The 14538-nt window shown below is 37.4% G+C and overlaps 1 protein-coding gene across 9 annotated transcripts in view; it reads left to right on the top strand.

The window, feature by feature from the left end:
- PKP4 (plakophilin 4) overlaps window positions 1-14538 on the top strand; it is a 245229-nt gene that overhangs the window by 131216 nt on the left and 99475 nt on the right. For all 9 annotated transcript variants that reach the window (XM_004743897.3, XM_004743898.3, XM_045066796.1 and 6 more), the window contains exon 3: window positions 5587-5699. In XM_004743897.3, the coding sequence (XP_004743954.1) occupies window positions 5587-5699 (113 nt within the window). The remainder of the gene's footprint in view (window positions 1-5586; window positions 5700-14538) is intronic.

Below are 14538 nucleotides of genomic sequence, written 5' to 3'. Positions count from 1 at the left end.
GGTGGAGTTCTTCCTGCTTGTTGAAGAAGGTGAGAGGGGAAGTACCTAATGCTAAAAGCTTCCTGGAGCTTCTGGAAACCAGAAGAAGTAGACAATAGCCTCATGACTAGATATGCAGGGTCCATAGTGCTAGTTTGAAAAGAACACTGAATCACTAATGCAAGGCCTCATTTAGGACTGAAGTAGGTGCCTGGGAGTTTGAGTAAAGAAAGGTAAACCTAAATAAGAAGAGAGGAAGATAGAAATTCCACTGTCAATGAGCAGTTGGAACAGTCTCAGAAATGGAAAATATGGAAATGGAAAACAAGGAAAATCAATGAGATAAACCCTTAGCATAGCACATAGAGAAGTACTAAGTTGAAAGTAATACTGAGAAACTTCCCCAGAATATAGTTCAGAGAAACTAAGAGAAAATATGAAAAATCTGTTAAGAATCTCATTTCTGACATACCCTAGCCAGTCCTTTCCCTGAAGGAAACTAAATATGCTGAGTAAAATCTTTTGTATTATTGTTGTTGCTATTTTTTTTTTAAAGCAGAGCTAAGCTGGAAAGAAAGTATTCACAGAAACCAAAACTGAAATGAAAGTGGGAATCTTAAACTAAGTAAGCAATAAGTAAACCTGGCTTTCAGCTTGAAGGTACCTGCCAAACCTAGGTGATCTTGAGAAGGCCATTTGACAGTTAAATCCTACTTCCAACTGAGGGCTGCCCAAGGTGGGGAATCTTAGCAGGAAATCCTTTACCCAAAGCTAAACTTTTATAAAACTACATTAGTATAAGGGTAATAAGAAACCTGCCCCATAGAGGAGGACAAGCCTGGGTGCTAGAAATAGGAAACATTCTCACACATGCGAGAGTTTGATACCTATGATTTACAAAAATCTAAATGGCCAATAAACATATGAAAAGATGTCGGTTATCAGGGAGATACAAATTTTTAAAAATGCACGGTAGCTTCCCATATTTATCATATTTACCATAAAGGGAAGTGTGGGAAGCACCTGTGTGGCTCAGTGGGTTAAGCCTCTGCCTTTGGCTCAGGTCATGGTCTTAGGGTGCTGGGATTGAGCCCCACATCGGTATCTCTGCTCAGCAGGGAGCCTGCTTCCCCCAACCTCTCTCTGCCTGCCTCTCTGCCTACTTGTGATCTCTGTCTGTCAAATAAATAAATAAAATCTTTAAAAAAAAAAAAAAGGAAGTGGGTATTTAAGCCCCCAAACACAAATTGACGTCCAGGATGATGTGGAGACACTGGAACTCTGTTGTCCTCTACTGCTGACTGGAATATAAATTGGTACAACTACTTAGGAAAATAGTTGTGATGGTCATCATCTGTAAAGATGTGCATTACCTTTTCAGCCCAGTAATTCCATTTCTAGGTTTCTGCTATGGAAAAGTCAGGCACACGTGCACAAGTACAAGGATGTGGCAGTAGGCTTAGAATTGCACACAATTGGAAACAACCCAAAGATTCATCATGTTGAGAACATAAATACATTGCACTCTAACTGTGCAATAGAATACTGCTGAGCAAGGAAAATAAATAAGTTCTATGTCTACAGATACTGATATATCTCAAAATCATAATTAAAGCAGTCTGCACAGTATTACCACTGATGTAACTTATGTGAACACGCAAGGCAATACTATATGTCATCTGTGGATCTGGAGATATGGAGTAGTAATAATAATATAAAACACTCACGTGAATATTAAACACAAATTCAAGTTAATGGTTTCTTCTGAAGAGGCAGGGAGAGAGAGAAATAGGATCCGTTTGAGAGAAACCAGGGTATTTCAGTATATCTGTGATATTTTGTTTTTCAAAAAACCTGAAGCAAATGTGGCAAATCATTAAGATTTATTATAACTGGGTCAGGTTCTCAAAGCTCGTTGTATTATTGTCTACTTTTTCTGTATGTTCGAAGTATCTCATGGTATTTAAAAAGTAAGAATAAGAGGAAATACCTCTTTTTATATAAAAGGAGGCCAAAAATAAATAAATAAATACTGTCTTAGGTTGGGTTCTCACTGAGATGGAGTTTTGGGTGCAGAGTATTTATTACAGGTAGACACTTGTGGAGGAGGGGAAGGAAAAGCAGGATTGGGTAGAGGAAAAGTTCAAATACTCTGCAGTCTGGCCCAGCCCATGGGGAGCTCTGGAGCAATGGACCCCGCCTTTGTACACCCACCTCAGTCAGTGGCTGGCTGCAGCCTGCCCAGAGGGCATGCCCTTGAGCTAGCTGTTCTCTGCTGCTGAGGCACCCCTGAGGGCCCGAGAGCTGGGGCAGCAAGTGCTTCCCTGGGCTTCCTGCCCAGCTCTGTCCACCATACAAAGCATGAAAATGAAGTCCTAGTCCTTTGGCTAACTGTAAGAGTGTTTATCAGTGTATTTACCTGAGAGAGATGAGGTAAACATAAAAAAAAAACTTTTAAACACATGTGAACACACTCCATTTTATAGCATATTAGTAGCCTTGACTTTCTTTCTAAGTTTGTTTATGGTCTTGTGTGCCAGAATTTAAGAGGAAATTGTCATATGCTAAATCATTGGCAAATGCTTTTAATGTTGTTTTCATTGTCATCTCAAAGGAGAACAAATACAGGGTCCCCTTATAATTCAGATGCACTAGTTTTGGATACTGGTTTAAAAATTAGCCTTTACAATATAAGTTTAATAAACCAGAGTGTATGGTAAAATACAAATTTTACATTTATAGGTGGTATCTCTGTGTAATCATCATAATGAGTGTTAACTTTAGAAATGATTAGGTGTGTTTTGTCTGACTGTGTAATACTATCTTCTTCATCAAGCAGTCTAAGAAGCTGGTAGAGACAGAATTGTCAAATTCTGCTCATCCACCTTGGTGTGAGTCCTGCTCATCCATCTTGGTGTGAGTCCCATATGGGTGTTCAATTTATATTTTGTAGGTGTGATATTAATGATTTTACAACAAAGCATACATATATTTTCCTTGTAAATATTCACAGGTATTAGGTAACCTTTACAAATTTCATTCTTTATGTCTTCCTGATACTCTGCTTTCAGGGCTTTAATGACATCCTGCTTATGAGAAGCAGGAGCAAACAATGGGCAGAATGATTTTGATAAAAGGAGCTTGTGATGTTCAATATTCTGGGTCCATGGCCAGTAGTGATAAAATGCAGACTTTACTCAGGCTCTATGAACGTTGAAGGAATTCCCTAACTTTTAAATGAAAAATGTAGGTACATCATGTAGTACAGCAACTGGACTACTGTAAATGGTTTCTATAGGTGCTTCAGTCAAGATTTCTAGTTGCAAGAAAGAGACTGACATAGCTAGTTGTGCAGAAAAAGGCATTTATAAGCAAGTATTTGTGATTTCCCACATTTGTTGCAAGAGCTGGAGAACAAGCTCTGAGATTTAACTTCTAGAAACAGTGTCTAAATCTGTGGCACAAAATTGGGTAGATAAAGAAACCACCAATGCTGCCACCAGGCATCAACATAGCAGTTTGTGGAGATGATTTCTGTAATAGGAACTTGACCTGACACATGTTGCAGGGCAGCAAGAAGGCGAAAGAGAAAATAAGCTTCGTGTTTTCTGATGTCAGAGTCTTAGTTTTAGTACCTGAGTCACAGTCTGACATGTTGGCAGAGCCAAAGTCACTGTATCTCTGCTTCTGAGAGAAGGAATTATGGGACAGTCAGTTCCAACTTCAGCCTTCAAGTGGGAATTTTCCCAACCATTTCCTTGAAAGGATGCTCAAAAGGTCATACACAGCCATGAACATGACAGGAATGTGCTGAAATGGAGTTTCTTTATATGAATGAAATTTTTTTCTGTTCTAATTTGAAACATACTTTAATCCTACCATGGTAATTTTTGGCCATCCCCAGATGAAGAAAACTCAGCAGCCCTCCATCCCTAGTAGCCGCTGAACTCAGAACATAAAGGTAATATGATGGCTCTGAGAATATTTTTGGATTCACAGGTGGTCCATTTCTGGCCCAACTTGATACACGCAATCAGTCTTCTGGGATAAGAGTAGATAACAAACAGCTAAGTAAAATAATTGAAAGAATGGAAGTGTGTCACAGAAATATGATGCTGTTTAAGGGCAAAGAAAGACTCAAATATGAGATAAGCATAAGACTATTTGCCCTTAAAATCAATTATCTTAGCCTGATACTGAATGTTGTAAAGTTATTATCTATCTGGTCTTCCGTTGCTAAACATTTATTAAGAACAGAGGTCCAAGAAATGTTAAGCAGAGATAGGAAGCGTCCCACTTTGATCATATTGTACAACATTATTGAGCCAAGTATTATTCATTCAGGCCATGCCCTATATACCCACACCAGCTGGGCTCATTAAAAAGTATTCTCAGTATCAGAAAGAAGTTAAGGAGTTCAGGGACTATATCTTAGAAATCATTCTAAGAATAGTTTGAAGAATTTACAAAGCCAGTGCTGTCAGTAATAGCATGTTTGCCTGATTCCACAGGGAGCTAATACACGTCAGTTAAAATGTTTTAATTTTTTGCATGACAAACAAATTATGTATATATTGTCATAAGCAGTTTTTAAGGTAGTTTTATTTCTGATTAGTTTCTAGGTTTAGGGTTCACATACCTGGTATTTTAAACTAGCAGTCATTGTCCAACTAAACTACTTACAGTTCGGCATTTGCCTTGAGTAGACTTGTAAAGAGACAATATGGTACAGGGGAGCTTGAGGTGTTATTGAAGGTGTTATTTGTGGCTTAAAGCCTTTGGATATACTGATTTGATCTATAGATGTTTTATAGCATAGCATTCTTCCTGTTTTTTAAAAACTTGTCAAGGTAACAATGAGATAAGTACTAATAAAGTTAAAGCATCTTTTCCTATGATAGAACTTACTTGCCTTCATAATGCAGCATAGAATGAATAATATCATTTCTTTAAACAATCTTCCCAGCTTTTAAATACCATTTTAATTCTATATTGTGGCTCAGACTTTATTTTTCCTTCCCTCACACCATGACACATGAACAATGAACATGTTATTTCATAACAATAGAAAAATTTTATTGCTTCTATTGAAGATAAATATAGCAAGGTTTTTTCTGGGGGTTTGGAAGGGTTTTTTTCCCTTAACAATTAAAAGGCTCTGTATCAAACGTGATAAAGTGATTCACATCATGGGAATTTACATGTTTTCAGTACAGTATACAGGATAAAAAAAAGTAGCTCTTGAGGCTATAGAGCTTACATTGGTTGGTGGGCCCCTGATGCAGACACATTAAGGACTCTGCAGATCTTGACATTGAATAGAGAGCACTGTTTGCAAACCTCATTTGGAAGAACAGACAGAAAAGCCAATAAATATCTGTGTTTCCCATCCCAAACAAAACTTAATATTCTAGTGCCTTTCAGTTTGAAAAAAGCACAAATTGGTAGGTTATCTAGACCTGCAATTCCACCCCAAACTTTTTAATTTCATGAAGCCACACTAGATACAGTGCTATGTTATGGGCATGTTTCTGTGTTTCCTGTGACATGCATTCACATTCTATCTGTCTTGGTACCTTATATGCCTTTTATTCCTTTGAATCACAGGAGCTTCAGTTTCAACGACTCACCCGAGAACTGGAAGTGGAAAGGCAGATCGTTGCCAGTCAGCTAGAGAGATGTAGGCTTGGAGCAGAATCCCCCAGTATCGGCAGCACCAGGTACAGGGCCAACGGCTCTATCTTTTTATATGCCTTCAAGTTCCATGCCTTATTAAGTTGTCCTGGATGCAGCAAATGATTCTCTTAGTTTTGTCACTGTTAACTTGCCTTTCTGAATTGGACACCAAAACTGTCAATTTATCCTAATTTGAGAAGCCTCTTGCAATATTGATTATTCTTCAGTCCTGTGCTTAAAGTGTTTTATATGGCATTGGTAAGTTTCTGTATGCTACTTTTAGAAGTTTGATTTCTCATATGTAGACACAGTTAATGGATGTTTTTCACAGTAATTACTAATTATTTTGCAAGGCTAATTGACTTTGAAAACCTGGTATTGATTTTTTTTAAAACAAAGTAATATTTCTAAATGATAACATTTAAGCAGCTTTTAAAAATGTCTTCAGTTGACTATGAGTTTTGCTAGAACTCTGTAAAAATGCCATACAAAATAATTACTAGATGAAATAATTCAGTGTATTCACATAATAAATTGAAAACCAGTATATTACTGAAAAAAGCCATGTTTAATCAGAATTATTGTTTTGTTTTTAAATGCCTCATAAACTATTTAAAAACATCATTATTATAAAAAATTACTGCCATAAGCACCAAATGGTGAAATCACTGCTTATCCTATTTGTGGATTTCTTTCTTGTTAATTACATATTCTGGTAAGGCCTACCATAAAATAACTTCTATTGCTTACATTTTTAAGCTTGGTTTCTTTATTCCTATGTAGGTATGTACCTTTAAAGTTGTTAAAATTAATTTTAATTCTATTCAGTATTTTTATTCAGTATTCTTAAAAAGCCATCTGGATGTTTAACACCAGAAAGAACAATTCACAAACTCAATAATATGGTATTGTATGTATTTCCAAAGACAAAGAGCCATAGATTTAAAAATACTTAATTTTATACACAGAAAATTTAATTCAACATTTAAAAATTCAGTTAGGACTTTATTCTGGTTAATTTAGCTTATTAAACTAACATTGAAATTCTTGATAAACCCCCAGAAATACTTGGTATATCAATAAAGTAAGTCAGTACTTAGAGAAAATGACAGATTAGAAAGGAAAATTCCCAGGTACTAGAAATAGGAGAGAAACTGAACGCTAGACCCAGGAGCATTTGAGCTGCCTCTATAGGAGACTTAGGGACAGTCAATCCCTCCCCTCCAAAAGCACTGGAATCTTATATTTAATATTCATGCAGTGACCCAAGAATGAGGCCTTGTGTATATTCAAGATGGTACATGTGTGCTTAAGATTGCTGTATTAAGCTGTAGCCCTCAAAGGGCTGCACCCGTGGTAAACTCCCAACCTTGTACCACATGTGGGTTTGGAGCCCAGATATGATTCTTCACATTGTTCAGAATCCCCAGCTGAGAAACTGTCATCACTAAAGATGAGCTCACAATCAGGTATTATAAAACTTGAGTCATGAGTCTCAGCTAGTAGAAGCCTATGATTTAAAACTTGAAGAACATGCTATCCTTGGAGAAATTCTGATAGGTGTGCACAGTACGACAGATACAAGGGTGTTCATTACAGCATTATTTGCAAAAGTAAGATATGAGAAAGCTAATATTATGGGTTTGTTTAAAATACTACTAAAAATACATGTTAAAGTATTTACTCTGAGTGATTTTGGTGTTTTTGTCTCTGGGTCTCAGTGCCTAGTGTGGTGTGTGATATGTCACTGGGCTCTGTCAGTGACTTTTGGGTGAATGAATGGATTTTTCAGAAAGGGAAACTGAGTTGGCCAGAGAAAGAGGGAAAGCAGGCAGAGAGGTAATATAGGATTCCCCACTTTGTTTGTATTGGAGCACTAAGAGGTTTAGGTACCTAGGATGTGTCCTAAAAGAACTGAGTTTGGAAGGGTAAAGCTGGCATCTGATTGGAGAGCTGGGAGCTAAGGTGATGATAAGTAACCTTCATTAGGTCTTAAAGGAGACCTGTTGAAAGTTGTTTTTGGTGGCACCTGGGTGATCCAGTCGTTAAATGTCTGCCTTTGGCTTGGGTCATGGTCTTGGGGTCCTGGGATCAAGACCCGCATCGAGCTCCCCACTAGGTGGGAAGCCTGCTTCTCCCTCTCCCACTCCCCCCACTTGTTTCTGTTCTCTCTCTCACTGTCTCTCTCTCTCTCTGACAAATAAATCAATCTTTAAAAAAAGAAAGAAAAAAGCAAGTTGTTATTCGGAGGTAGTTGTCCTGGTAGTGTAGTGCATAGATCAGAATGAAGAGAGACCTGGCAGCAGGCCAGGAATTTATTGTGGAATCTTAGGGTTATGAGAAAGGCTGGTTTTGTCATTCAGTGAATTAGAATCATAAATGATCCATTTTGATTGTCCTACTCACATATCACATTGGATTCTCCTATATTCTTGATATCCCCAACATAATGCTAACCCTTCCTTACAGCCTTCCCCAAGTTTCACTGGGAAGGTCATCTCTCTTCATCTGAACTCACAGCTGTTTGTGCCTTTGTCAATTCTCCTATGAGATGGTAAGGCCCACCCCACCCCCACCGCTCCAGCACAGTGCCTGGTGCTCAGCAGGCCAGCTCCCAGACAAATGCTCATTGAATGATTAATGAACCTCAGCAAAGCCCTGTGTGTTTTAAGCTCATCAAGTAAGCGTGCTTCACTGGGAGGTTATCTGCTTGGCATCTTTGGGTTTGTCTACCCTTTCTCATACCTGCTCTCTCTTTCAGTGTGCTTCTCGGTGGACCTCAAGAAGACTCTTGACACAGTTACTTTGCTCTTTGACCACCAGGTTTCCATACTAGCAAAGAGCCCATTAGAAAGCAATGTTAGTGAAGGGAGCACAGGTTTTAACTAGTTACCTTTAATATTGTTTGATTGAGATCTGTGGCAGAGTTGGTAAGGTGATCTGTGAGATTTTCTTAGGTTTCCTAGTCCAAAGATGATATTATAATAACCCAAAGGGAAATGAAAAGCATATTTTTATTAACTTTTTCTGTTGTTCAAAGCATTTGCTATTATTGTCCTTACCCTGTGAATAAGAAGGCAGAGGCAGTAGCATGAGGTCCTGTTTAATAAAGGATTCTTACATTGTGCTAAATGATATGCCATGGAACCCTCTCCCAAAGGAGTAACTCTAAAACTGAACAGTTTAGTTCCCTCACATTTGTAGTACCAATGATGAATTTTTTTTTTTAAGATTTTATTTATTTATCAGAGGGGGGGTGCAGCGAGCACAGGCAGACAGAATGGCAGGCAGAGGCAGAGGGAGAAGCAGGCTCCCTGCCGAGCAAGGAGCCCGATGCGGGGACTGGATCCTAGGACGCCGGGATCACGACCTGAGCTGAAGGCAGCTGCTCAACCAACTGAGCCACCCAGGTGTCCCCCAACGATGAATTTTTAACCCATGCCATGAGATGTTCTCATTTTCTAGGCGGAGAAACTGAGACTCTGCTTATATTTATTTAAAACAGTGTCCTAAAAAGTAAACTGCCTTTGGCAGTTTATTTGCAGTATGCCTTGTTGCAAACTTAAAAAACAAAAATCATTAAAAATCATTTTAAAATCTTAATGATTAAAGTAATCACTTAGTTTCTCTGTTAATGCCTCTTTGGAAATCTAGTTCTAAACAAGGTTAATAAAAACCCCATTTCTGGTATGATTTCTCATTTGCTTTATTTACTACAAAAAAGCACTAATAACCCAAGCAACGTCAATTAGAATGATCCTTAATCTGGAATTGATGGTGCTTATATTCTAAGATGATGTGTTAGGCCAAAAATAATCGTGACTTTGAAAAGCCTGAAAATGAATTATGACGTTAGTTAATAGAGAAGTTAGAGCCTGTCTGCTTTGTGCCAAGTGCACTATAGTTACCTATGTATTTACTATTTCACCTCATTGAAGGTAGGCTATGGAAATACTTAATAAGGAAGTTATGACTTTTCTCCATTTGTGCTGACTGCAGCATAGTTCTTTATATATGTAATATTCATTTCATTTAAAGTGGGCTGTGGGATCAGTTAATAGAGAAGACTCCCCTTTTCTTTCTTTGTTTCGAGTATACTATGGTTATCTATGTATTTAATATTTTGCCTCATTCCAAAAGTGTTTGAAACATCTTTTAAAAATACAAAACCCAAAAATGGAGTGAGGAAACTAGAGCACATGGAAGATAATGATTAGAAAAATAAGATGAAACCAATGTTAAAATAGTATAAAACTGTATGTTGCTAACATTCCATGCATTTGCTAGAAGTAAACAGCCACTTTGGCTCTGAGTGACTAGTACCCATTCCAAAGAGAGAAACATGAATGAATTATATTGAAAATATGTGTAGAATAAAAACAAACCAGGTTGCTCAGGAAAATCTACCTTTCCAAGGGCGGAGATTTGAGTGGTTTCTCCTGGAAGCCACCACCGAGAGACCTCTTCATGATGTGGCAGACAGCATCGTTGGTAGTCTCTCACTGTACGAAATCAGGCTCATAGGTCTCTTTCTTACACTGCTAAATGGAATATAAATGGATAGAAATAATTCCCCAGGAGGCCAGTTCTGACACTCTGTAGTTCGGATCAAAGATGATATTTAGCATATGTAGATGGATGGGTTAATTTCAGGTCCTCCAAGCAGGCAGCATCCCATAATGACTACTTCTGTCTGCTGCTCTCTGTACGGTCCTGGTAACAGTGGGTGCCACCATGTGAGGTGCCCTGTGTTCCAGGTCACTGTGTAGCTACCTGGTGTGCGTGCCTTAACAAGCGACATGTCCCTCATGGGAGGTGAGGTCTGTACAGCTCATCTCAGGAGAATCTCATCACGGTTAACTCAGAAGAAAGTTTACTCCTTCATCCTTTTGCCTCCCATGTGCTAAGCAACAGCCTTCAAATTCAAACTTTGATGAGCATGGAATTTATTCTTTTTCTCCTTGGAGCATTATCAACTGGGTTTCTTTCTGACAATAGTCCAGGTTAGATTTCACTGGATAGGGTGACAATAAAAGGTCCCAGTAGCCAGAGTGAGCGGCCCACCTCCCCATCCCAATATTTCCCCTGTCCACTTCTACTCCTGAAGGCAAAGGGAGGGAGGGGTGACTAGAGCAGTATTATTCCTCTGTTTTGGGTTTTGGTTTTTTGTGTTTGTGTGTGTGTGTGTGTGTGTGTGTGTGTGTTTTTACTGTGAAGTTAAATAATGGTCATTTCAGACAACTGGTAAAATTCAGAAAAGTATTATATAAAGAGTAAAACCCATAATTCTACCATTCAGAGACAACCATTTTATTTTCAAGTCACGCTTATTGAAGTGTAATTTACTTACAGTAAAATTCACCCTTTGTAACTTGCAGTTTTATGTTTTTTTAGATTTTTGGCATGTCATTGTATAACCACTACCACATAGAACATTTCCACTAACCCCAAAAAAGAGGCAACCACTTTTAAAGGTTTGCTACACTTCATTGTCTTCAGTTTGTTTTGTTTGTTTGTTTTTATGTTTGAGGCCCTTCCCCCTGGCTAACCTTGTGTCTTGTTCCTAAAGTCCCACTTTGACCTGCCAGGCCAAACTTTAATGGCTCCCACTTGCCTGAGGAATTCCCAATGGGACAAAAAGCTTGAGGCTGAACCAGTGACCTAGGGCAGCTAATTCAGCAGTGCTTAGAGATCATTACAGCCTTCCAGTGGCAGGGGGCACACTGTGGGAGGAAGCCTTAGCCAGGGAAAATACTCCAGGGCAGATTCAGCCTCAAGGATACAAGGTGTGGCCTGTGCTTCGTGTTTCATGTAAGCAGAAAAATTACATGAGTGTTTCAACTTGTTGGGTAACAAAGCTGTGCAAGAAGAAAATGGAATTGGAAATGAAAAGTCAGTAAATGAAAATATGACCAGCTTTGACTTTAGGAAACTATTTCTGAGATTTTATTGTACAGAATTTCAAAACTATCCCTGATTGCAGACTTGGAATCTAGCCATTCATTGTCCAGAAACAAAGTTACTTCTCGACAAGCTGAAAGAAAAAGTTTATTTCTTTAGGGTACATAAATTGGTTCCATGAATTTTATCTTGTAAATCATAGTTTGTCTACTTATTAAGATGAAGCAGTAAGTTTTCATTTATATTGAAGTTTTAAAAAATCCAAAAAATGGACCTTTTAATAATTGCAGAAAACATTAATTTCAGCTTTGGGAATCAAAGTACAGCTTTAAGTTTTCATTTTGATTTTTGTACATTGTTTTGAACTTTGATGACCCCGTTCAGAAACAGTTGGTCCCTTCACATTGTCAATCCTTTGACTGGCTACTACTGATGTTAGGAAGTTACCCTAGACTGAGAAAAATCCTGTCCATATCAACTGAGTGAGGAGGGGAAATGGGTGGCAATATTGAAATTAAATAACTTCACACTCTTACCAAGATTATCTATCCTTTCAAGTTAGTTTAAAGCCCTGATAAAATAGAATTCTTTATGGTTTTGAAAAGGTCATACAATCTTGACAAATAGTCTTCTTATCGCCACTTAAGAAAAGAACTATTCTTTTTTAATGAAAAGATTTGATTCCCCACTGCCATTCAGATATTTTTTTTTTTTTACACTTTATGGGGTCATCTGCTAGTGCCCATCAGGCTTCCATTGATACTATTAAAAATTCTAAAAATGTTTTAGGCTGACAGTAGCAGAAAAGGCTTTTTCATGGTTCAGGTCTTTTCTTCAGCAAATATTTTTAAATCACTGCAAAGTAAACCTCCTCAAATGATACATTCTTTAAAAATGAAGAGTCTTTGAAAAGATTGAATGTTTGTGCCTTGACAGTTTATTGCTTATTTAATGTACCACTTCAGGAAGATGCTTGATAAAGTTCTGTCCCTTTGACCTCCAGAGCTCTCACCAGCAAAACCTGAGTTTTTTAAATAATAGTTTGATTAAGATATATTTCACATACCATAAAATGCATACTTTTAAAGTGTACAATTCAGTATTTTTAGTGTATTCACAGATTTTGTTCAACCCTTACCATTGTTCCATTTTAGGGCGTTTTTATGACCCTGTGAAGAAGCCTTCTACATATTAGCACCCCTTTCGCATTCTCCCCTCCCCATGGCCCCTGAAAACTATGCATCTGCTTTCTGTCTCTGTGGATTTGTCCACTGGACATTTCCCTATGTACAGTATCAGGCAATATATGGCCTTTTGTGAGTTGGCTTCTTTCACTGAGCATGATGTTTTCAAGGTTTACCCATGCTGTAAGCATGTATCAGTACGTCATCCTTTTTTGTTTCCAAGTAATTATTCCACTGTATGGATATATATAACATTTTTTTATTCATTCACCAGCTAATAGACATTAGGGTTATTTCTACTTTTTGACTATTATAAATAATACTACTAAGCCTCAAGTGTTGAAAGGGGTTTGCTTTAGGCAAACTTAGTTGGGGGTCAGGAAGTGATAGAAGTTTTCCTGAGCCTCTCCACCCATCCTTCTGCTCCCTCACAAGAACTTGCCTTCTTTCCCCTCTGCTTTCTGTTACGGTAAATCTCTGTAATACTGCTGAGCTAGTTGTCTGTGTTGAGTTACTTTAGCGCTGTTTGGGAATCCAGTAATATTCATCAGGGTGTAGCTCAACCAATTTCCATTCCTAAGTATTGTCTTTGGTCACTAGTGCCTCTCTTAATGGTCAAACAAATAAAAGTTCTCTGATTTCGTTTCTAATTCAGACCAAATGAGGAATAAACTATTTGATATTTGAATGTAATTATCAGAAACTCTCTGGGGGATCTGTGCAGCGAATATTTATTAAATGGCTGCTCTTATGAGCAAATTTAGTAACACTGAATTTTTAAGATGTAACTCCTATTGTAAACACAGTAAAGAATACCACATCTGAAAGATACATAAATGAGTCTGTGGCTGACCTGCAGCTCTACAGAAGTCATTTATCTTGAGCAGTTTACTTAAGCACAGTTCTTCCAGAAGGCATTTTAATTACTGCTTCTCATTGCCATTCCAGTCACAAGCCAATTTCTTCTGGGACATACAAATCCAAGTGGCAACTATCTCTGCTGATTTGAATTAAACTTGTATAAACTAGGTCTTCTGCAGGGCGTATGAGCCCAAGGTAATTCAACCAAAATTCCATTAAGCTAACCTATTTTAACCTAAGAATGTTACCATGTAGAATGTGGATTTTAAGCCAGGTAGTTTCCATAAGTAATACTTTTTTATGGACCTACAACATTATGCAACAAAATGTTTTAATCACAGTAAATAAATATTTCAAAATGAATTACCTTTTTCGTAGACTGAATGTTTAAAAATGTTAAGTGGGTCATAAGGTTAGAAGGAACCACAAAAAGAAATCAAGTTTATAGTTTGCATCATAAGTTCCACATTATCTTAAGACTATTTTAATGTATCTGGTTAAATATAGAGGCAGCCCAACTATATTAATTTTCTAATTAATGAAGAGGAAAATACTGCTTAAAATTCAGAGGCCCATGCTTCTAAATTATATGTATTGTGCCATTATTTAATTCTTTTAAAGCACCATTTTAATTAAAATAATACTATTTCATTTTCTGTAATTTTTCATAGTTCACATTCTATAATTACTATTCTCAAAATATGTAACAGTGATAAATTATTCAGTCAATACAGGAGTTATATTACCAGCCCCCACTCTTAGTCATTAGGCTTTTTAAACTATTTATATTGATAAATCATAAAGTAATTTAAATAAGCCACAGAGGATATTTCAAGATGCTTCCTGAAAAAAAGTTTACCTTTTTTGCTTCATAGGAATTAATAATTACTTTAATCATGTATCTTGTATCTACTGTCATTCTGGGTTTTATCTGTAT

The sequence above is a fragment of the Mustela putorius genome, unplaced genomic scaffold (genome assembly GCF_011764305.1).
Source record: "Mustela putorius furo isolate JIRA1106 unplaced genomic scaffold, ASM1176430v1.1 tig00003869_pilon_pilon_pilon, whole genome shotgun sequence".
Taxonomy (NCBI): domain Eukaryota; kingdom Metazoa; phylum Chordata; class Mammalia; order Carnivora; family Mustelidae; genus Mustela; species Mustela putorius.
This window is presented reverse-complemented; position numbering and strand designations above follow the sequence as displayed.